The sequence below is a fragment of the Anabrus simplex genome, chromosome 13 (assembly GCF_040414725.1).
Source record: "Anabrus simplex isolate iqAnaSimp1 chromosome 13, ASM4041472v1, whole genome shotgun sequence".
In the NCBI taxonomy this organism is placed as follows: domain Eukaryota; kingdom Metazoa; phylum Arthropoda; class Insecta; order Orthoptera; family Tettigoniidae; genus Anabrus; species Anabrus simplex.
Genome location: NC_090277.1, coordinates 98,087,330 through 98,111,759, shown reverse-complemented (window position 1 = coordinate 98,111,759; position 24,430 = coordinate 98,087,330). Strand labels below are relative to the sequence as shown.

The 24,430-nt window shown below is 38.5% G+C and overlaps 1 protein-coding gene across 1 annotated transcript in view; it reads left to right on the top strand.

The window, feature by feature from the left end:
* Positions 1–20,727, top strand: part of LOC136885007 (ATP-dependent helicase brm) — a 235,026-nt gene extending 214,299 nt beyond the window's left edge. Inside the window, exons 24-26 of the mRNA XM_067157383.2 lie at positions 2,914–3,040; positions 10,421–10,598; positions 14,178–20,727. Coding sequence (XP_067013484.2) covers positions 2,914–3,040; positions 10,421–10,598; positions 14,178–14,416 — 544 coding nt within the window. The 3' untranslated portion in view covers positions 14,417–20,727. The remainder of the gene's footprint in view (positions 1–2,913; positions 3,041–10,420; positions 10,599–14,177) is intronic.
* The last annotated feature ends 3,703 nt before the right edge of the window (positions 20,728–24,430 follow it).

Genomic DNA, 24,430 nt, shown 5'->3' with positions numbered 1-24,430 from the left:
AGTGAACACATCTCTCCTCTACAAGGTATTCCACTTAAGATTTCCAACATATTACATCCTTATCATGCTGAAAAAGTAATGTAAGTCTTACTGAATTTCTACCCGTTTATATACCAAAATCGTGACAGGACAATGTTAGGTTAGGTTGATATCAAAATTTCCTTCCATTTCAAATGAATTGATCTTTGTGGAGGAGGGTAACGTTGCTTTACTTTTTGGAGGAGTTCTTGCAGATGGTTCTTGCTTCTTATGCATGCTAATTGAATTCTATACTTTTGAATTGGACGAAATAAGACCGTATTAATAAAATGCTACATTCGTTATTTAACACCAACTACGTTGTTAAATGCATTATTGAAACATCACAATTCTGCTTACGTGGTATTACCCGAAGAGGTTCACTATCCTAGAGGAAAGGAAAATATACTTTACTTATGCCCACAATTGTAACACTAGTGATTTTCACAATACGGCAGTGGCAGTACGTATAATCTTGCAAGTCGTGAAAAAAATCATTACTGCATAGTGCCAACATGCAAGATTAACAGTAACTGTAAAACATTGTATCGATAAGTAGGGTCCCTAAACTGTATGGTTAGCGACACTGAATGGAACCCTACAGTTAGAAAATAACTATAAATCACTACCTTCAGTATTAACAGAGGAGAAAGAGTACGGTTGTACCCTTAGTGTATGAGTTAACATGTGCCCAATCCTGCCTATTTCTTCCTTTAGATGGTTTAATTTGATAGCTTTTCTTGACCAGTTCCATTCCTGAGCTTTTCGTTTGCTATTCTTACCATATAATGAGTGGTTCTATAAATTGGTAATAGTCTTTAAGGTTCCAAATGCGTAAGTTATTAATACCTCGGTCACATCATGAGAAACATAAGAAAATACCATCTTTTGCAAAGAAAAATACCCGGAAGGAGGGGTGTTGGCAGGAGACAAATCTCCTGGCTAAAAAACCTCAAGAGACAAGAAGAAGAAGAAGAAGAAGCAGCAGCAGCATAGGGTTTGATTGATAGCCCGACCCAAGACCTTTTCTTTGGTATGAGACACTCGGGAAGTAGTTGACCAAGCCTTATTAGGACGATTGAGGAACTGTCTGATGTGGAAGGTTCTGTCATTCCTCACAAAACTGACGTTTGCCTAGTTGATTATGTGATTATCTAGACTACTGTTTGATGGCGGTCTTATATCAGTAGCCCTTAACTCGATTAACCTGATGTGGGGCATCTTGCTGCAGAGAGACCGAGCAAGTTGGCCGTCCGGTTAGGGGCGTGCAGCTGTGAGCTTGCATTCGGGGGGTAGTGGGTTCGAATGCCGCTGTCGGCAACCCTGAAGACCGTTTTCCGTGGTTTCCCATTTTCACATCAAGCAGATGCTCGGGCTGTACCTTAACACGTTGGGTGCCACGTGCCGCCATATGGCGTCACGGTGGTCTACAAATTTGAGATGGCGTGACGCCATATGGCGGCACACCGTTCTTGAAATCAGAGTTGGCGTGACGCCATACGGCGGCACAGTTGAGTTTCAGGCGATGCGCCGTAGATAATCAGCTGTGACATCTATGCGCGTAAAATTGGTACTACGTGAAGGGCGAACTTCAGGGTCTATTCCAGCTATGTATTTTTACTGTATGCCACCATGTGGCGCCACAGTATTCTTCCGAAGCCACTGACTGGCCAGTGGTCTTTGTCACAGGTGAAAGCGCGCCAGGCTTTGTTTATTCCTCGTTTACGTACGTATTATCACTCAGTTTATATAGTTGTGCAAAAATATAAAAAATGGAAGATATTGGTAATAATCTTACGAGGGAACACATACATGTGTTAAACTCGGATTCGGTTGAAATTTGGTAGGAATATTCGTGGGAGGCAGTAGAATGCCAAGGTGAAAACTGCATGTACCCAGCGCAAGTTTAAACGCCAAAATTGAGCAAATAAATAGTCATAAAATTAGAAGTACCACGGGAGTATCGGGGTGTGGCGGAGAGGTAGGGAGGAGCGAAGCATCGGACGTGAACCAACCGGGCTGCGTCGAGCTGCGCCAGCAGCCAGGTAGCGTACAGTTAGCGCGTTTCCCTTAACTTCCCGATCAGATGTGCAAAACGTAAATATGAAAACAGCACATGAAACAAGTGTACAAAGGACGATGTTTGAACAACGATGCCAATAAGGTTTGAAAAATTACGAGTAACAAGAACTCGGGCATGCCGCGACGCATATTTTCATTGTTTAGAGTTATCAGAAAACTGTTCACAACAATATGTAATGCAATATAAGTACTTGTTTTGCATTTTACTAGGTTTTCATAAATATTGCGTTAATTTGAATTAGGAAATAAATATCCCGTATTGGAAATTCGTATTGAACATTCCATGTCAAAAAATTCTGTGGCACCATATGGCGTCACGCTAAATTTTATCTTTCCTAAAAATTGATGTGACACCATATGGCGTCACGCATGACCATGGTATGGTGAGATAAAATTTACTTAGTACATCATATAAATACATCCCAAGATTATATAAACAGTCTACAACGCGTACAATTGCTTTGGCACCAGCGGAATGCAATTCAAAAACATGCCTGGCACCAGTGGAATAGTGTGCTACAATCGGCTCGGCACTCAACGTGTTAATTAAGGCCATGGCCACTTTCATCTGCTTCAGTGTGTATCTTGTCAGTTTATATGTTACTAAGCTGAAGAGGTTTCATAATAAGAAACTTATGACTAAGTGTCATACATGACAACTTAATAAATAATATGCATTGAAAGGTGGAAGGTTTTCGACTTTAATTTGTAAAATAAAGAAAACAATCTTGCTACAGATAAGATACAAGCATCTCTTTCTGCAGTTGATGTGCTTGCTGATTTACTAAAATAATTGTTTTCTCTTTCTTACAGTGACGGTAGAGTACTTAGCGATCCCTTTATGAAACTGCCCTCAAAGCGAGAGCTGCCAGACTACTATGATGTTATAAAGAAACCTTTGGATATTAGAAAAATCATGTCGAGGATTGAGGAGGGAAAGGTGAGTATTTACAGGGCCAGTTATTTTCTAGTAGCATAATTAATACTACATTTGTAAGGCTAAAAATGATATAAGCAACGTGTTCAGTGTCAACTCCTGCTTTTAGCTTCAAAGTTTGTAACTAGGCCTGTAATATATATTGAAATCTGACTCTTCAGAATCTTTCAGTGAAACTGAAGCAACAGTTTGTTCTTTTGTTTGTTGATGATACCCCACACACTAAGTAATTTTAATCCCCCACATCTTCAAAACCATAAACTTGGCCTACATATCAGTTTATTTAAATTTCTGTACTCAACGTATGCTCAGTATTTCTGCCTTTTTCACAAAATTGAATGAGTTCCGGTAACAATAGTGTGGGGGCCACCTTTTGGAAATTAGTTCCTCTTCTTTCTGGTAGCTAAACAAACTCAAAGCTTTTCCCATTAACTCTTCAGTGTCACAGACACCAGGTTTTTTTTACTGGATTTTCACCATATTATGGTACACTTGCATTGGAAGCCATTTTTATCACACTAACCCGATATGAAGTTTCCTTCACACACTCTCTTTCTTACAAACTGGGAAGAAATGACTATCAGACGTCCTCACTGCCGGCATATTCCAGCTCTTACCTACCCGCACTTCCCGCCTTTCAAAACTCCAGCACTGAGGACAAGGCAAGCTCGTGCTTTCAGTCACCAACTGGTTCAGAATATTGCCACTTAACTCTTTTCCCTGAGCGCTTTTCAGTAACACTGATGATTTGTTATTTTGTTTTTAATTGTAACAATGAATTCTAATAAACGTTTATGTCGCCATGAAATAAATAGTAGCAAGGATTTCTTCTTCATCTCTGTTTCCAATCTTCTGGGTTGTGAATCCAGGACCTCCACAGTTTTCTATCTCTCCACCACTCCCTTCCTTCCTTCCTTCCTTCCTTCCTTCCTTCCTTCCTTCCTTCCTTCCTTCCTTCCTTCCTTCCTTCCTTCCTTCCTTCCTTCAATATTTCTACTTTTACTCCTCTCTTCTCTGTACTCTCCTTCACTGTATCCATCCACCTCTTTCCTATTATTTTCTCCATAAATATCCTGTTCTATTCTTGTCACGTATCCATACCATTTCAGTTCACTGGTTTCTGTCTCATCTTGCAATTTAGGAAATCCAAATCCTCTCTCTGATTTCTATGTTTCTGATTTTATCCTTTCGTGTCTTTGCAATTATTCCTCTAAGGAATTTCATCTTGGCTGCTTGGATTCTGTTTTCATCGTACTTTTTTCCTTGTCCATGTGTCCACTGTGTATGTCAAAATTGGTGTGTAATACACAGAGTAAAGAATTTTCTTGCATTTCCCTGGGACGTTCCAGTTTCGAATTATACCTCTCACACATTCATAAAACCCATTGGCTTGTTGGATTTTTTTTCCAATTTCTTCGTTTATTTTCCCATCTTCTGCAAGTATACCCCTAAATATTTGAAGCTTTACACAATTTCTAATGGTCTCAGTAAATAGAAAGATGGATAATCTGCCTAGTCAATACTATGTATTAACACTTTATTTACATTTCACATTTACAATATAAATGGTTCATGTTTCGAGAATATGTTCATTCTTTTCTTCAGCTAAATAGGTTAACATTCATATATTACAATAAGACCTAATGAAACAGGGGCCCCCTCACTAAGAAAACTAAAACTTTGACATGTATAATATGACATACTAAATATTGATGAATAGTGGCATGGAAGTAAATTCCATCTTGTCATCTCCATATAAACACATTAGGGGGATGTCTATGTAGATAAAATGTTGAGCACTATTGCGATGTGACGTCAGTGTGTCCTTGTTAATCCAATACTCCGCTTGTTGTATAAAGTTCATGTCAACCTGGCAGCATAAACATCTATTACATCATTTTAAAGTATTTTTAATATAATCCAATTTGAATTTGATACGGGAGTTTCATTAGGTTTCATTATTGTAATATACGAACCTTTAGAATGCCAGACAATGATACATCGTTGTTCGGTACTTGTGCGTAAAGTGCCAGCAGTGATGTATCTTCGTTTGAATAGCGCGTTTTACTGTCTGCATTTAGCACGATTATGAACAGCAGATGGCAATATCTTGCATTTTGTTTCCGTAGAGTAAATAATGTAGTTTCTAATTTTATCACTACGTGGCTCATTTGTTCATTCGTTGGATTTCTGAATTTCATGTGTTTCTGTGATCATGTAACGATCGACAGTTACGTAATGGTAATTACCTACTGAATTGCCAAACAGGTACTTTTCAAATTTTCTGTGTTTATTCACTTAGATGGCAGCATTGCAGAGAGATTACTACATTTTATCTGTAATTTTAATTTCAAACTTTTTTGTTGTTATTTTTTAATTTGTTTTCTTGTTTTCAAAGCGTTCAGAATTTTTAAAAAAAAATATATTTTTAAACTTAATGGTAATGTAATCATTGTCAGTAGTAATTAAATACCATCCTTGACATTTCCTGCAACTTTAACGTCAAAACATTCTGAGGGTCCTGGGTTCGATTCCTGGCCAGATCATGGATTTTAATCGCGTCTGATTAATTCTGACTCGGGGACTGGGTGTTTGTATTTGTCCCAACACTTTCCTCTGCATATTGAGACAACATGTTATACTACCAACCACCACAGTAACACGCAATGGTGATTGCATCCCTCCATATACGGTTGGTGTCGGAAAGGGCATCCGGCTGTAAAACAGGGCCAAATCCACATGTGCAACACAGTTCACACCCGCGACCCCACAGCTGTGGGAAAAGCGGTAGACGAAGAGGACGAAGAAGTGGTATTTTAAATAAGGACCTGCAAAGTGCTGCTAATTAGCCTGGCATTCTTGGCACATTCTCAAAATGAGAGCATGGCACTAAAAAAGTAAATCTGTCATGAGAAACTACATCCCTCAGTCAGTGGCCATTGTAATAAAATAGCAACAGAGGAGGCTTCAGGTGTAAGCCCTGAGGGTGTCAATCTTTCCACCACATCCCTCTCTAGAATTCCCAATTCACTCGGTAACACTATATCGATCTGTTGGGATCTTTTATCTCTTTCTTCTTATTATTATTATTTGTTTTCTTTGCCGACTGTGGACCATGTTATTTTAAATTCAGCTTCATCTTTTTCTGGGCTTTAATCCTCGTCCAGTGCTCCTTCATCCTTTCACTCTGCAATCTCCTCCTTTCTTCTGTCCATGGCGCTTGGGTACGAGATCTAACTTTTTTTTTTAAACCTCTTCGTGGCCTTGATCCTCAACTTTTAAGCATCCCTGTTGCTGATTTCCGTTCCTTGTATTCCCATTTCTTCCAGGTTCTTCTTCACCTCCTGGTATCAGCGGACTGTTTATTTTTCCTACTCTCAAAAAATCTTATTACCGGTATCTGATTGGTCAGTCTTCCCGGGTTCATTTTGTAGATATGTCCGCAGAACATGGCTCTCCTCTTCTGGATGGTATCTGAGTTCCTTTCCATCTTGAAATATATTATTATTATTATTATTATTATTATTATTATTATTATTATTATTATTATTATTATTATTATTATTATTATTATTATTATGCTTTTACGTCCTCATTGGACCGCTTCAGTCAATAATTTTCTGGTCATATTTTTCGATAAGTTTTCTTTACAAATTATGTTTCATTGTTTCTGATCTTTTTTGTCATTAGTCATCTGTAAATATCCTTTTCATCGTATGTCATTTGTCTATTTTTGGTTTAAATCTTATTTTTATGTCTTAAGTACTTAGTTCCTAGTATTTTACTCCCTGTATTCCATATTTTTTTTTGTATCTTACCTTTCCCTATCTTTGTTTGGCTGTCTCCTTATCCTACTCTTCCCACATAAAGACTGAAGATATGTGAAGATGGCCTTTCAATGAATGTTGTTGGCCATCCTTCAGATGAAGCTGGAAAGAGGAAACCAGTTCTTCGGTAGCTAAGAAGAAATAGATGTAGAAGAATAGGCATTGATGAGGAGAAAGCCAATCCACAGTGAAACCTCGTTAGTGCATTCCTTATTAACACGTTTTCCCACTTAGTATAGTCCTGATTCTCATTGTATTTAAATCTATATAAAAATACTTCACTTATCGCGTCACAAATGTTCGCTATTACCGCATAGTAGGATCACATTTTTCCTAGCCCTGAAAATGTTATTTGTCATCCGTTGTGAAGCAAACATGATTTCCAACTCGGTACAGTTGCCTGATTATGGAAAAAATGAGCCTATTATGCTTGTATTCCATTCAGAAGTTACAAATTTATTTTGCATTGAGTGGTACATTGAAGTTTTTCGCGTGATACGGTAGCCTATATCTGAAATAGGAACATAATCGTGTGAAATTGACTACCGTGGTGGACATTTGTCTTGTGATAGCCTATGTATGGATACGGAAAAAGTGAAATTCCTTTCCAATGAAAAGATCAAAATCTTTCAAAAAGTGGACTGGCATCCACATCTTTAAACATGCAGTGGTCACAAGTATTGAACTCGCACCTTCGATTTTCGACTCGATCGGTTTGAAAGTTTTCAGAATGGTGTCCAAAGTCATTCTGTCGTAGTCACTCATGGCCGAATATAACCTTCAATTCATTGTCTAAGAGTGTGACCAGGAAATATGTTCTATAACCCACCTCTATGCCTTTTGCTGGCAAGATGTAGTGTTTACAGTGCACTATGTCTTCTGGTATGGGCTAGAATAAAATTGTTACTTTCATTGACCTGTCTCAGTCTTATACTTGGCTTTGACAGTATGAAAGTGGCTGAGGTATGAGCGATGCTAGTAATACCATTCCTTATGCAGCCAGTCCCTGCTATGAATGGTGTGAAAATGTCGCTCATAGGGTCGGTTGGTGTACGCATTTCAGTGGGCTTGGCAGACTGATGTGCAATAGCAACCTCTGGCTCGGTGGGGAAAGCAACGGGAAACTACCTCACTCCTCATTTCCCTAATATGCCTCTTCAGTGATGCTTAGGCCATCTGCGACAGCTGATGGTGGAGCTGTTGAGGATCCAAGCAGCTTTCAGGCTGAATACTCAACATACATACAACCCACCTCTCTGAAATAAAAGGCTTCTACAAACATTTGTTTTAGAAAGAGCATGATCTGCAATAATAGTTGGATGTTTTTATTGGCCCAGAGGCTGCCTGGCCGAGGCGGTAAAGGCGTGCTCGGTTCGCCTGGAAAGACATGGGTTCGAATCTCCATCAGGAAGTTGTAAAATTTAAGAAACAAGATTTCCACTTCCGGAGGTGAACATGGCCCTGAGGTTCACTCAGCCTACACCAAAAATGAGTACGAGGTTAATTCCTGGGGGCAAAGGTGGCCGGGCATAGAACTAACCACTCTACCCCATCAAGTGCCGAGGTTACGGATAGTGGAAGCCTTTACCTTCCACCCCTCCAAGGACCTTCATGGCCTGTATGGAGGTGACTTTTGCTTTGCTTTTATTGGCCCCCATTCATATGTTTTCGTATTTGTTGTTTGGTGTTTTTCACACCGTTCAGTGCAGTTACTATTTTATAAGCCCTAGCAGAAAATGTTTTCATAGTTGTTCTCTCGTGATTTTCACACCTTTTAATATTTTCCTCTCATCTTGAGAAATGGTAGATATAGTTTTCACTGTACCCGCAGATTCACGATGTAAAATACCTTCATTAACAACAATTATAATAGGAAATTATTTATTGTCCACCTATTCAATACAGTTTCATACAATTATATCTCTTTAAGGGACATGTTTCGCTCACTTAATGAACATCCTCAGCTTTATCTTAAACCTTAAAATGATGACCTTGAATAATAGTGAACATATTAAAAAGTCAATTGTCAGTATTAAAATTACCAAAGTCTCTAAAACTAACTTACATTACATCTAAAAGAGACAACACTAAACACTTCTTAAAACGTGATAACATGAGTGATTAAAATTATCACATTGTCAGTCCGAAGCCTTGTGTCTGGAACTAATAATAAATCTTCATCTTTATTTTCAATGTAGATAATAGGTTGTGTTAAGTGTCACTTAATGACGTGTCACATTAACAACTCTGGACCGGTAGGACGTACTTAACATCTTGAATAACAAATCCCACAATCCGTTTAACTTAGTGGAAGGTCAAGCACAAAGCTTTATACTTCGTAAACTGCGTGACACAACCTACACTTAAAAAAAGTTTGACAGCAACTTCAACTGGGTCCTACTTTTGGCTTCCGCACATATTCTGCATTCTGCCTGTTGTGTCTTAAGGCAATATGAATTTTAGTGTATTCACAATTCACCACGATGACACTCTATTAATACTCATATCTCAGATACACTACGTCGTATAATTTTTGTATTCAGTTTCGTTTCCGTAAGATTGGAGGTTACATTGGAGCTGTTTGGGATTAAAGAAACTTGCTACTGTCTATAAGATGAAGATCTATTATTAGTTCAGACACGAGGCTTTGGATTGACCCTGTGATCATTTTAATCACTCATGTTATCACGTTTTAAGAAGTGTTTAGTGTTGTCTTTTTTAGATGTAATGTAATTTAGTTTAGACTATGGTAATTTCAATACTGACAGTTGACTTTTTAATATGTTCATTATTGTTCAAGGTCATCATTTTAAGATTAAGATAAGGCTGAGGATGCTCATAAGTAAGCGAAACATGTCCCATAAAGAGATATAATTTTATGAAACTGTAACTACCGAAAGGTGAATAGTACTGAATAGGTGGACAGTAAATAATTTCCTATTATAATTGTTGTTAATAACAGTATTCAATACGGATTAATGATGAGGATAATGGCCTGCAAATGCCTTCATGTCGGAAAAAATCGTATCTAGTCTTTCCATATTCGTGTTGGTTAGTTTTTATTCGTATATTCAGTAGTACATTCTTTCGCTTAACACGTTCATTTTTGTTGTCCCCTGCAGAAATGTCCCAACGAGGTTTTACTTCATTTGTAGACATCAGCGCATGAAGATGTGTAGTTTGTCCATGTACTTAGGGTTTTTTCATGTTTGTTCTTGTGTCCTCCTCCAGTTGTTCGCTCTTCCTGCACTGACCTGTCATTGTAAGTAATGAGAAGGAATGAACAGATGCTAGTCAAGTCATATATATGGTAGAAAGATAGCATTGCAAGGAACTCATAGGCACAGTAATTAAAAAAAAAAAAGCCCAGTGACAGATTAGTGTGGGAATAGGGGGAAATACAATGTATCATGAGGCTTTAGCACTTGCTGATCGTCCACTCCACAGATCTTCATGCCGTAAGAAGAAAGCCAGATGACTAGTGAAGTTGTAGGTATTGATGAATAGGCATGTTTGTGAATGTGTTACTAATTGGTTTTGCTCAACTTTCTTACAGATTGCAGACTTTGATGATCTTGAGAAGGATTTCATGCAGTTGTGTAAGAATGCCCAAACCTACAATGAAGAAGCATCTTTAATTCATGAGGATTCCATTGTGCTACAGTCTGTCTTCACAAATGCCCGGCAGCGACTGGAGCAAGAAGGAGAATCTGACGATGATGAGAAATCTCGAGGTTGGTTCCAAATCAGTTGTATAAAAAGCATTAAAGTAACGGTATAAATACAATTCCATGCAAAATTTATCAGGACAAAATAATAATATATTATTATATTAATATAATATTATATATATATTAGTGAAGGCTCGTCAGTTGGTGTAGGAATATTGTCATTGAAAATGTACATTGAAACAATTGGTAATATTATTTGTCCAGGGACATTAGCTGCCGTTTAGCAGCTAATAAAATTGCCGGCCGTCTCCTTCTAACCCTTCTTGGTAATACTGGCCCTTCCCTGGTCCTTTAAATATTTTCTATCGTACTTATTGCTCAGATACTTTTAATAACATTAGAATCAGCCATAGCAATTAATAAGTCCCATGTTTTTGCTATACTAGGCACCCTCTATTCTAGAGAAGTAAACTCTGGTAACGCATTCAAATCACCCTTGTTTATTTTCCCATATTCTGCAAGTATAAACAAAGACAAAGTAACCTCCGTACAGGTCATGAAGGCCCTTGGAGGAGTGGAAGGTAAAGGCTTCCACCATTGTTAACCACGGCATGTGATGGGGTAGAGTGGTTAGCTCTACGCCCGGCCGCCTTTGCCCCCAGGAATTAATCTGGTACTCATTTTTGGTGTAGGCTGAGTGAACCTCAGGGCCATGTGCACCTCCAGAAGTGGAAATCTCGTTTCTTAAATTTTACGACTTCCTGACAGGGGCTTCTGCAAGTATACCCCCAAATATTTGAAGCTTTGCATAACTTCTAATGGTCTCAGTAAATAGAGATCGATAATCTGCCTAGTCAATGCTGTGTATGAACACACTATTTACATTTCACATTTACAATATGATTCCATCAATATGATAATTCCCTTCTATTCTTAGGCTTCTGAGCTTGACACTTGAATGCCTGGACCGGCCATTTTTATGCCCGCCCCTCTTGACGTGCATCACTTAATACAATTTATAATTACTCCTAAACTATAAATGTTAGAAAAATGATACTTTGTGCTTACCTTTAGTAAATATTTAGGGTGCGATATCTGGTGTCACAGGTTTCAAAATACATCTAATTTTATACAGCCGATTGGAACATTGTATTGGAAAATATCGGAGTATGAAAAACAGGGTCTTCGGTCCAGGACATTTTTATATCAGGATTTTGGACTAATCGGTTTCCACAATTGCATGATCGAATTCTTTGTGAAAGGCTGGGGCACCGCACTTATCACTTGACTCACGTGTAGATTGGTCTGCTCACACACATACTGATAAAATTCGTCATTCATGAAAATACTCACGTAACTCAAAATATAGTGCTTATTTTCTATTTGACCGGGCAAGTTGGCCGTGCGCGTAGAGGCACGCGGCTGTGAGCTTGCATCCGGGAGATAGTAGGTTCGAATCCCACTATCGGCAGCCCTGAAGATGATTTTCCGTGGTTTGCCATTTTCACACCAGGCAAATGCTGGGGCTGTACCTTAATTAAGGCCACGGACGCTTCCTTCCAACTCCTAGGCCTTTCCTATCCCATCGTCGCCATAAGACCTATCTGTGTCGGTGCGACCTAAAGCCCCTAGCAAAAAAAAAATTTTCTATTTGAACGTTTATACCTGAATTCTCTGTAAATGGTGGAATGGGTGGACAATAACTAGGATGATATGTATCAGGCACTTCACTTTTCTCTATAGGCCTATCGGATTCGGGAATCGGAATTTCCTCGTCACTCTCACTTTCACTATCTGAGTCTATTTCGGGAATAAGTTCATCACCAGAATAATCATTGTGAACAATATCTAATAATTAATCTTCCATAAGAAACTTTGTTTTATAAACCATTATACTACACTCGGTAAGAACGACACGCACTGCATTGGAATCTCAAGTACCGTCTTGACGCGCGACGAAGTGCTGAGATATTCCCGCTAAAACAGCTAAGATAAACATGAGCCCACTCAACGCGAGGGTCAACCAACTTCCTGCTACAACCAGTAATGCTGACTAAGGTGTAAGAATGCATAGATGACGAATATAAACAGCATTGCTTCACGCGAAACATTAAACGTCTTACGCCGTCCACGGCACGCAGCATAGGAGCAAGCTTAAATGTCTTACGCCATCCACGGTCCGCAATGAGTTAACTTCTAACTATAATTCAATGGTGGCGTGATATTACATGGGAAGGGACTTATCAAGGCCTTCACACCCTACCAGTCAGTAAACTCAGCTTTCTCTAGTGTTGCTCACATTTGCCTCCCCTTTTCAATAGTTTTATGAACATTTAATACCGGTAAGCCAACGGCCGTAGCCGTGTTGAAACACCGGATCCCGTGAGATCTCCGAAGTTAAGCAACATTGGGCGTGGTCAGGAGTTGGATAGGTTGCCACGCGCTTTTGGTGGAGGGTAAGGGAATGGAGGAGCGGAAAGGAACTGGCCACCCTACCGCACGTAAACTCCGGCTCAGGAACACCTCTGCGGAGGTTCGGACCTGCCTTCGGGCAGAACAACCCTTACCTTACCTAATACCGGTAATGTAGTTTATAACACTTCAACCATTCGGCTGTATCTGGATCTTAATATTTTCAAACTATCTTGCCCGAGATGGTGCAACATACTATTGGCCATGGTTCAATACTGGTTCAGGTTAGTAGACTACCCACTTTTTCAAGAGTTTGTCCCTGCGCTTTATTAATGGTCATACTTGAAACCTTCCCGTCTGTATTTACAAAGATTGTTTTCTGTTAGCAGCATGTAGGTAATTAGGAATGTTCTGCCATCTGTTGAGTATATTCAGAAGCTGGGGAGGGTCAGAGAACCAAAGAGTATCTAGCAGAGAATTGTATTCTTCAGTGATCAGGTGGCTTCACAGGTAGTAATCAAACATGGCTGCATGCAATGACATTAATAAGGATGAAAATCACATATATCAGAATATTAATGAAATTGTTAGTCACTTAGCAACCCGCCAAGTTCAGAGTGTATTGCGGGTTAGGGTAAGCCTTCGCCTGCAATTATTGGAGTGATCATTTAATGATTGGATTTCGTCATTACTCAAAGTTGGCTGAACTTGGAGACTTATCAATGTCTCGTGATTCACTGGCAGGTAATTCCGCACAGATTAAAACAGAAATGAAGGAAATCTGTCCTGTGGAGTGGACGGGCTGATTTGTGAAAGCTTAACTCTTTTAATATATAAACGTATTATCATCATCATCATCATTATTATTATTATTATTATTATTATTATTATTATTATTATTATATACGGCCTCATTGTACCACTTCAGTCTCATTTTCTGGTCAACTTCTTTGATAAGTTTTCTTTTCAAATTGCCCAGTAGCTTTTCATCCTTTCTGACCTTTTCTGTCGATCCTCATCTTTAAATACCCTTTTCATTGTATGTCGTTTGACTATTTTTGGTTTAAATCTTATTTTTATGTTTTTCAGTTTCTTTAAATTGTTTTGGATGAATTGATTTCGATGTTTTCTAATGCCCACTTGTTTCTAAAAGGAGGTTCTGACTTACAATTTTGCTTGATGTTGGGTGTTTCTGCTATCTTAACAACATTAACATTCTTCTGTTCGCAGGCTCAGCACCTCCACCGCCAATGGCTACTGTAACAGAAGGTGCCGTAGTGTCCTCAACACCTGTTCAAGACGATGAGGAACAACCTTCAGATGCTGACTCTTCTGTGAAGATGAAGATCAAACTGAAACGCAGCAGCAAGGTCCCAGAACTGCGTGGTTCAAGCCGCCGCAAGCGATCGCGCAAGTACGTCAGCGACGAAGACGATGAAGAGGACACCCCACTGCAGCAGGCCAACTGATGGCAGGCCATTTCGATGTGGCCACAAGATCCGCAGTAATTGTGTTATTTATATTCTGTTTGTTTGTGTCGAAATTTAGTCATTCATTCATAAAATGTATACGTTCGTTCGTTTGTATGTTTGTTTCCTGGTTTAATTTGATCTTGTGGCAAACTTGCAAACATCTGTTATTGCAGTGAACATGGATTGACCAGAGTTTCATCTCTGCAGAACTTTTTCAACAAGACTCATTTCAGAAGTGGTGTGTAGTGTAGCCATGTGGTTCATGGTTTTGTACTCCTTTTTCATGGGATTTAATTGTGTAAAGAATACACTGGAAATAATCGTTAACAGTTTTGTTAGTATTGTGACCGACTCGATGTTGAAGGCTATGTCTTTTAATTGTAGACATTCACTCAGAAGCCGTCAGTCAACAAACTATCATTTATCTCTGTTCCCATTCCTTGAAATCCATGCCACTGATTGGACTGGGGACAGGAAATGTGATTTTGTTGTTGTAAAAATATGTATATTAATAGATTATTAAAGACACTTTTTAATATCTCTTTTTATAAAATTGCACTGATTTACAAAATGAAGACTAAACAGTTAAAACAAAAGGAAATTATTATAAAACATGAAAATACTGAAAAGCCTTCTGCAGCAAATCTGTGTAATGTTGCATCATAACTGCGTAAATATTTTTCTTCTTTTATTTGACTTCAAAGAATGCATTGTGAATTTCGCCAATAATTTTTCCCCAGGCGAGTTGGCCGTGTGGTTAGGTGCATGCAGCTGTGAGCTTGCATCCGAGAGATAGTGGGTTCGAGCCCCACTGTCGGCAGCCCTGAAGATGGCTTTCCGTGGTTTCCCATTTTCACACCAGACAAATGCTGGGGCTGTACCTTAATTAAGGCCACGGCCGCTTCCTTCCCATTCCTAGGCCTTTCCTCTCCCATCGTCGCCATAAGACCTATTTGTGTTGGTGCAGTGTAAAACAAATAGCAGAAAAAAAAAAGCAATAATTTTTCAGAAGAGATAAACATGAGCCATTTGTTGAAATTGCAGTCCGTCCAATCTATGTTGATTTGCATAATTGGATTATTTTAGGATATTGCTTTCATCATCATCTGGCACCAAGGCTAACTGGTTAGCAAGCTGGCCTTTGATACAAGGAGTCCTGGGTTGGATTCCTTGCCGGGTCAGGAATTTTAGCCTTCATTGGTTATTTTATCTGACTCGGTGACTAGGTGTTTGTGCTGTAGGGTCCCATTCTCAGAGAAGTACTGGTCACCCATGGGCGTCAGCTCAAAAACCTTGCGCCGGGCCTCTTCAGAAGCCGCACACCATGAATATTATCCACTCATGCGGGGTTTGGGTTCTTGCATCATTTTCTCCATTTCAGATGATCCATAGCATCCCAAACGTTGAATTTTGCGGTGTGCATGTCGTCTCTCATCATCTCCAGTGAATGTGTTTGTAGTCATCCTCAAGGCTGTTGGCCCTCCATGTTCAGCTGACGAGCGTTTTATGCAACTGAGCTGTCAGTACTGCGAAGTACAGTACATACCCATACCATCATGGGTGCAATTCCCACATTTTCTGGGTGATTGAGACATCCCTGTTCCAAATTAAAAACTAAAGAACTGATGAGCTCGTCAAAACTGAAAGAAGAATTCTCAGAACTTGCATAAATAATGAATAGCAGTCGAGAGATTGACCCAATCACCAGCACTCTCGTATTTCTTTCACATCTTGCGATTGCCAGGAAATCAGATTTTATGACAACTAGTGTTGGGAAATCTTGGAAAGAGGACAGGAAGACAATAGATTCATGAAATTCAGCAAGATATCAAAGCAGTTGGACTCTAGAGAGAACAAAAGTAACTTTAACTCCCTTCTTAAAACACATATTTTCAGCAGAAAAAGAGACCCACAGAAGGGCTATCGCGATTTCAGACTAATAGAGAAAATTACAATGGGAATGAATGAAGTAGTACCGGGCAGATTACAAGAACCAAACAATACAACCTTCAAAGAGAAATTGAACGTGGAACGACTCTACTGGCCCAATGTGGCCAATAAAGTTAATAATACATAATTATAAAGCTTTTAAAACATCAAACATTGCTCATAAAGAAAATCCGCAAAGAAAAGAGAAAACAAAGAAACAATATGAGAATATATGATCGAAAAAATGAAATGAAAACTAAAATCATTTGAAGAATACTCACTCAATCCATGTTGTCATGCGGGTCTGTTTACTGTTACGTTCACTTGTACAAGTGTAACAAAGCTACTAGACTGCCAAATAAGTCAGCTGCCTGTATCAGAATGAAGAGGGAGGAAAAGAAGGGGTGGCATTGGCAGGGAAACTGTGTTAGACTGATATAACTTGGGAGCACAATTTCTTCTTCTTATCTCTCCCCCTTTTTTTTTTTTTTTTTTTTTTTTTTTTAAATTTCGAGTACCGTCTCGAAAAGCACATTAATTTGCTCCAATATTTCATTAAGATTGAAATTAGGTTTATACTTTTGATTCAACTGAATGAAAATATTCTTGCATATATTGAGCAAGAGCATGTTAATGCTAAAAAATATAACAGGTTTTTGTTTATGGACGAGCATATGATAGATTTTACTCATCAGTTTACATTTATAGAAAAAGATTTAGTAAATTTGCACAGAGAGAGTTGACCATAAAATAAGAGATGGTACATCCATATAGAAAGTGAAAGCTTTTGACATTTAGAGTACAGCTCTGCATTTGACCTCAGGTGTTATTCGCCCTCAGAGTCCAACTCGTTGGCTGAATGGTCAGCGTATTGGTCTTTGGTTCAGAGGGTTGCAGGTTCGATTCCCCGCCGGGTCAAAGATTTTAATCACTTCTGATTAATTCTTCTGGGTCGGGGACTGGGTGTTTGTGTCCGTCCCAACACTCTCCTCTTCACATTCACACAACACACTATGCTACCAACCACCACAGAAACATGCAATCGTGATTACATCCCTCCATATAGGGTTGGCTTCAGGAAGGTCATCCGGCCGTAAAACAGGGCCAAATCCCCATGTGCGATGCAGTTCGCACCCACGACCTCACAGATGTGGGAAAAAGCGGTAGGAAAAGAAAGAAAGAAAGAAAGAAAGATTATTCGCCCTGACAATTTAGATATGTGCAAAGATTTTTGGTAGGAATTTCCTCTCTTGTATGTCAGCCCTCTCCATCTCACCATATTGAGAGTGGGTGGAGCACTTAGCAGGCATCATATAGGGCTTCAGGACATACACCAGTACTGGGGTGTAGTGGGCAATATTTGGTCTCCTAAGAGATCGACCTGGACTGATTTGTGGGTTTTCAGAGGTGAAAATCTGTTTTGATGTGTTTGGCCTGATAATTCAGGGCATCTTTCACCGATGCATTAAAGGAAATTATCTCTCAGATAACATAAATCTAAATTGTAAATTAAAAACAACATTTGCATTAGTAATAATTGTTTTCAAAAAATGGAAGTGAATTTACTGGTGGAAAGTGCATAAAGGATGAGAACGCACAATGTCGGCATGTGAAAGATCTCTTAATACATTTGGTGCTTACTCGACAAAATTATATAAAACTCAGCCATAGACGCCCAATAGAGATTCGGTATACTCTGCCATCTAGTAGGCCTAGAGTAAAATGGAATGTTAAAATTGACGAGCAAGCAGACAGAAGTTAAAATGCTTGCACACGGTACCTGAGGCCATACAATTATTATTGTTATTCACCTTCAGTGATGAGATTGAATTCTAGCACGGTTGATCGAGTGTTGTAACGCAGATCTGGTTCACCTGGTTCCTGCGGTACACGCCGATGAGCATCATTCTAAGTAATCCAGTTAAGAGAAGAAAACTTATCGGGTCCTGGGGTGAAGTTATAGGGTTAATTAAGGTGGCAGTAAACATGTTAGATGCTTGGTAGACCAGCATATCAATAACCCCTTTTCTAGGCAAAACTCTGTAATTACTGAACGAGGTGAATTCGCTGTTTGGGTCACATAGCTGTGAGCTTGCATTCAGCAAATGGTGGGTTCAGCATCCCTATGGTTTCCCTTGTCCCTTCCCTGTCTTAATCATCGTCACCATAAGATCTATCTGTGAGACAGCAATTCTGAAATCTTAGTGCCTGTTCAAGACTTATAATTATTGAAGAGGGATTCAACACAACGTAGCATTCCATATTACAGTGTAGTTCTAGTTTGGTTTGTGATTGTGTGTCTACCGGCGATGGATTGTTTTTTTCGTCTCTCATTTACAAAGGATAGCCTTTGACATTGATGGAAAGTTTAAAAAATTGAATGAGTGGCACGAGATTGCCTGTATTTGCACCTTCTTCTATCTGTACTTCATGTAGTAGTTCATTTAATTATTTCCATCTCTGAGAGATATTCAGTATGTTCTGCAATTATTGTCTTTTTCAAGTACAATGGAACCTTGTTTTTCAAGATTGGATGGGATCAGTATTAAATGAAAAATTGTATGATCCTAAAATTAAGGAAATATAAAACTTAAATTATACACATACATTAGATTAATCACAAATACAACTACACATAGTAAAGATTTAGTACTTGCCAATAATATCTCATGTAACAAATCACAGTACAGTCCATTTTCAATATAAAAGCAATATTGTTTTATAATAAATAAAAAAATAAATAATAGATGTGTTACAACTATATTATGTATACATCTGTTCATTGTAATTATCCAGCTGGACAAAAGAGGTTGAGCTGTGTAGTATAATATTGTTCTTGTTTCTAGATCTCAGTGTTTTGCACTGTAACTATCCAGGATTTTCTTTGTTTGTGTGTTCTTAAATATTGGTAACTATCTTAACTATGTGTTTTTTAATGTTCACCGAAATGGCTGAGTGTATTTATTGAAAACCAAGATAATACTAATGTCTGTGGTTAATTGTAAATCATTAGTCATTTGTCTAAAATTGATTCCAGTGTGATGTTATCAATCAGAACTTTGCTGTATATATGCAAATAAACACTGCTCTCTTTATGTTGCAGATCGGGAGATAAAATCTTCTTATTTTGTGTTGTTTTATAACAGTTAAAAAAAAAAAACATGCAGATTGTTTGTGTTTTATATTTGGTTAGGCACTTTCCTCTAATACTCTGAGTTGTGAGTTCACTTCTCGACAGAGATAGAGAATCATACCAGTACATTTATGGATGCGTTAAATTGATGTTATCATTATTATTACAGATACTTTACAACTCATTCATTCATTCATTCATTCATTCATTCATTCATTCATTCATTCATTCATCCATTCATTCATGTTCTACATGCTATACCTTGTTGATACAACTACGGCTCTATCTTCTTCTGCTTGTTTTCATCTTCATGTACTTTCACATCCGAACCTTGATAAAGAATACTGCATTCGAAACATTGGTGAAACATAAGATAAAAAAATAAAAATAACAACATGGGTTCAACCCAGAAAAAGAAGTTAGCAGTCTTTTAGGGTTGTTTAAGTTAGAACACTCAATGTCATTGGTTTCTAGCACATTAATGAACATTACAGCACAAAATTCTAGCATCCCATTAGAAGTTAATAGTGCCAGGTAATGTGAAGACAAGTTATGGTGCTCCCAGGTTAAAAAGAATTGCATGCAAGAAGTATTTGCATATATATGGTGACGAACAAGATGATTGCAGTTAAACTTAGATTTGGCTGTCAAACTTTTTAACTGTGTGATTGAAAGTTTGACAGCCAAAAACACTTAACTTTGATATAAATAAGACCATCCTGAAATATTTTCAAACATTTGGTAAATGGCAAGACCGTGGCTATTAGTGTATATCAGTATGAATTTGGCATTGCTTCTGGGATGGGAGTGTTATAGCTGAATGACGGCATCAACTTCCCTCTGAGGTAGCTATGGTTTGAATCCTGGCGTGACTACAATCTCAACAAACTACAAGCTGGCTTTCTTGCTTGCATTGTTTCTATTTACTTGAGACTTCCACCATTCCTATCCACAACTTGAGAAACTTTCATTAAAGGAAGTGATTAAGGTTCACCTTTATAAGTGTTGTAACTTGTGAAAGACAGAAAAGATAAAATAATGATCTTATTTCCAACAATTTGGTCTGTAGCTACTTTCGTTGTTGTTCCTACGGTGTGATTTTTAAAGGTAATTGTTATAATTCACTGTTCTATGCATACTTGTTCACAAAACCTTCACGGTATACATCTGTACATTTTCTATGTCATGTCTTGCACTTCTGAAGTAACTCTTGTTGTTGTATCGTAAAATAAATTGCTTAAATATATAGTATACTTCGATTTATTATATTCAGTTATGTGTGTATGAGAAACAACCACTCCTTGTTCATATCGTCATTCTAACAGTTGCTGAAACAGTACCACATGCGTGACATTGCCTCGCTATGCAGAGACCTACTCTTGATTTCTCTACTGGCCACATCACAATATATTTACAGGGAAAAAATAAAAATAGAAATAGAAGAAAATTAGAATGAGATCAGTTTAACATAATTCTTGGTGGAAACAAAAATTAAATCTGCTCAAGAAAGCTGATACACAACTACAGCTTGCCAGGACATGAATTTGCAAACGCTTCTTACAAAATTCATCACTACCCATAGGTTATCTGCATTCTTCAGTGCCCACGACCTTTCCTGAAAGAGAGTTTTATGTTGTTTTAAACTAGTGTTTACTGTAACTTATAATTCGTCAGTGTATCTGCAATATTTTTTTTGCCAGTGAGTTCATCTAGCCTTTCCAGGGAATTATTGTTTTGCTGGTACTTTTAGGTAGGCATTTTAGATTGCACGTACCACTCATGTGTAATGGTGGTTGCATATGCAGCAAGGCACATCTTTCCCCATCTCAAATTCAAATAATGCATGCCTCTAGTATCCAGGTAGGTGTACATCCTATTTACAGTTATTCACAAATTATACAGGGTTATTCAGCTAAGATGTCCACCCCAAATAAGATACTGCTGCTCTGTTTTCACTTTCATTAATGGCATTAACCTTTTCACTGTTAATATGTTGAGTGACTATCAGAACCCTCTATGCTGAATTTTTTTGTATGAATATAATATCTAAACGTATATGAAATATATGAAATGTGAGGAAAAAAATAATAAGAAATCTCATCTGAACTGGCAAAAGAATTCCAGAACCTTTCAGTTTTATTATTTATTTTGCATAAAAGATAAGGGCAGAGAAAATCAGGGTTGTCCACTGCAGCCAAAACTACACCATCTTATAAAAAGTTTGATATTCAATCACAGACATCTGCGCACTCATCTTCCAGTTCAAGTGTATTATCGGCACACTTTTTATTGATAGATTTGTGTACGGGGGTGAAGAGTGAGGAGGGAACTCTCCCGGTTCCGGTAGTACAGCCAACTGAATGGAAATGAAATCTGAATTGAATCGATAATATGATCGATCGATTATGAATTTTCTAAACCTTTATTATCTTAAGCCAACAACTGTGTCAGACACACATTATATATCATTATATAACATTTTTTGATACAAATCTTGTTCCTAGCATGAATTCTATAGTTTGGCTTTTCTGTGTAAACAACTACAGTACTAGTACGTAAAGTGTACGCCAGATGTCACACAACGATGCATAAGCGATTCATAGTTTGTGTTTCAAAGGTTGTCAGTATGAATCTCGAAGATTGCCGAGGTCGACCGATTCAGCACTAGGGTGTAAATCTATCCAGAAAAAGTGTGCGGATAATATTCACAGCTTCTATAAGTTCGAACTCCAAGTGCATGCGCTGTCCACTACTTGAAGGCATTTTTACAAACCATGGACACAGGTGCTTTTCAGGGCTGCCTACCTAGGTTGCTTACTGAACTTAGTGCCTTATTTCATATATTTAACCACTATATACTTAAAATGCAGTCTGCATTTTGACTTATGGTCTATTATGTTCCTGAAAGATGTAGCCTGCTGCCACTCAGGTATGAAAACCAAAGGAAACTCCAAAGATATATATTTGCTTTTCAGAAATATAGCTGAAGTTGCCGACGAGATATCTTTTTTTTTTGCTAGGGCTTTACGTCGCGACGAGATATCTAGGGCACAGCAAGGACGTGACGTACTACCGCGCATGAGATATCTCGAGCATAGCAGTGTAAGGGTTAAGGGGTTCATAGTTGAACATGCAGTACATTTCGAAGCTTTTGACAAAATTTATTGGCTCAAGCGTTTCCATATGAGAACGTTATTTTACGCAATAACTGCTGTTCATATACAATCATTTGTAGTTACTGGGACATCGCACAGCTCACAGCACAGGAGAATCAGTCTCGAGTTCTGTGACGTCAGTCTTGAGTGAGAGCGTTGCCCATCACTACTTTTAGGTGTCTTGCTTATAGAATCTGTCAGGAGGCAGAACTTTATCATTGCTGCTTGCTGGTGGGAGTTACAGAGCTAGATCTTTTTTTGCAACCTTTTGGTACCAGCATACTGTCTTGCACATAGGTGCATGATAAGATGAGAGAGTAACGGATAAATCTGTACAGTTTTTCATAGCATTGTAGTCGATGACTATTAATGATTTCCTGTTCTCTTATTAGTGCTTGCACCAAACAAGTGGGTGCTTGGTTTCGCTCATATAGCTGTGAGTTTGTATTCAGGAGATAGTGGGTTTGCACCCCACTGTCAGCAACCCAGAAGATGGTATTCCGTGATTTCCCATTTTCACACCAGGCAAAGGCTGGGGCTGCTTTCTTCCAGATCCTAGCCTTTCCTATCCCATCGTTGCCATAAGACATGTCCATACCCGCCAAGTATCCCAGTTTTTCATAAAATGTACGGATTTTGAATATCCACGCTTGTTTTTGCTTTCTGCGGTCAAATAGGATTTGGTTGACTTTCGATAGTAGAGCTGGTAATACGACGTGCAGTGTAGAAATTCGACCAGTAAATGTATCGATTATCACCGTGCTCTTGTCACCTGTTCGACCTCAACTGCTACTTCATTAAAGAAATCGGTGAAAAGTTTTGAATTTATATATAACAACTTAAGAAACTGCATCATGCTTCATAGCAGCTGAAAGGCTTTGTTTGTGTGTGGATGTGAGTAACATTAGCAGTGGCCCCGCGGTGTAGGGGGCAACGAATCTGCCTGTCACCTGGCAGTCTCGGGTTCAATTCCTGGTCGGATCAAGGATTTTTAATTGTAAATGATTAATATCCCTGGCCTGAGGACTGGGTGTTTGTGTTGTCCTTAACATTCCTTTCCTCACATTCAACACGCTACACTTCTGCAATTCCACTTACACGCAGGTTCCCCCCAAATGGTGAGAGTGGTGGCAAAAGATTTACAGAGGTCGACGCCATGAACAAATATAATCTAATTAATAGACGTGGGATTTTAAGGCAAATGCCTACTTCGTTCCTCATGAAATAACATGATTTTTTAAAAATATGTTGACGTTTCATGATAAATACCTTACATTAACAGAGTTTTATAGCGCCCTAAAATACCTATTTGGACCTTTAGAGCCTATTTTACTATTTTAGTGCCTAAAAATGCCTATTTTCTACATTTAAAGTAAAATCCAACTTCTGTAATTTTTACAATCACACAATGGACATCCCTGGAATGAGCAGAACAGCAGAGGGTTGGTTTTTCACAGAAATGTGCTCTTCCCAGACAACTGTCACCAAAGGAATGCTGAGTGAAGGGTGGAGGTGGAGGATTAGCTCAAAAGAACAACAAGCAGGTAGTAAAGGACGTACTGTGTCGAGTGACAGGGTGAGGGGGGAGGGGGGGATTGTCTAGGAAGAACAAGGAGCAGGTAGTAAGAAGGGACATTTTGTGCCAAGTCGCCAGTGAAAGAACATTTGTTTAAGTGAATATAGTTCATCATGCCTAAAACGAAATCATCTAAGAGTGCGCTTATACAACAATGGCTTGTACAATTTCCAGGGATGACTTTTGATTGCAAGATTTTTTTCTGCCAGTACTGCAAT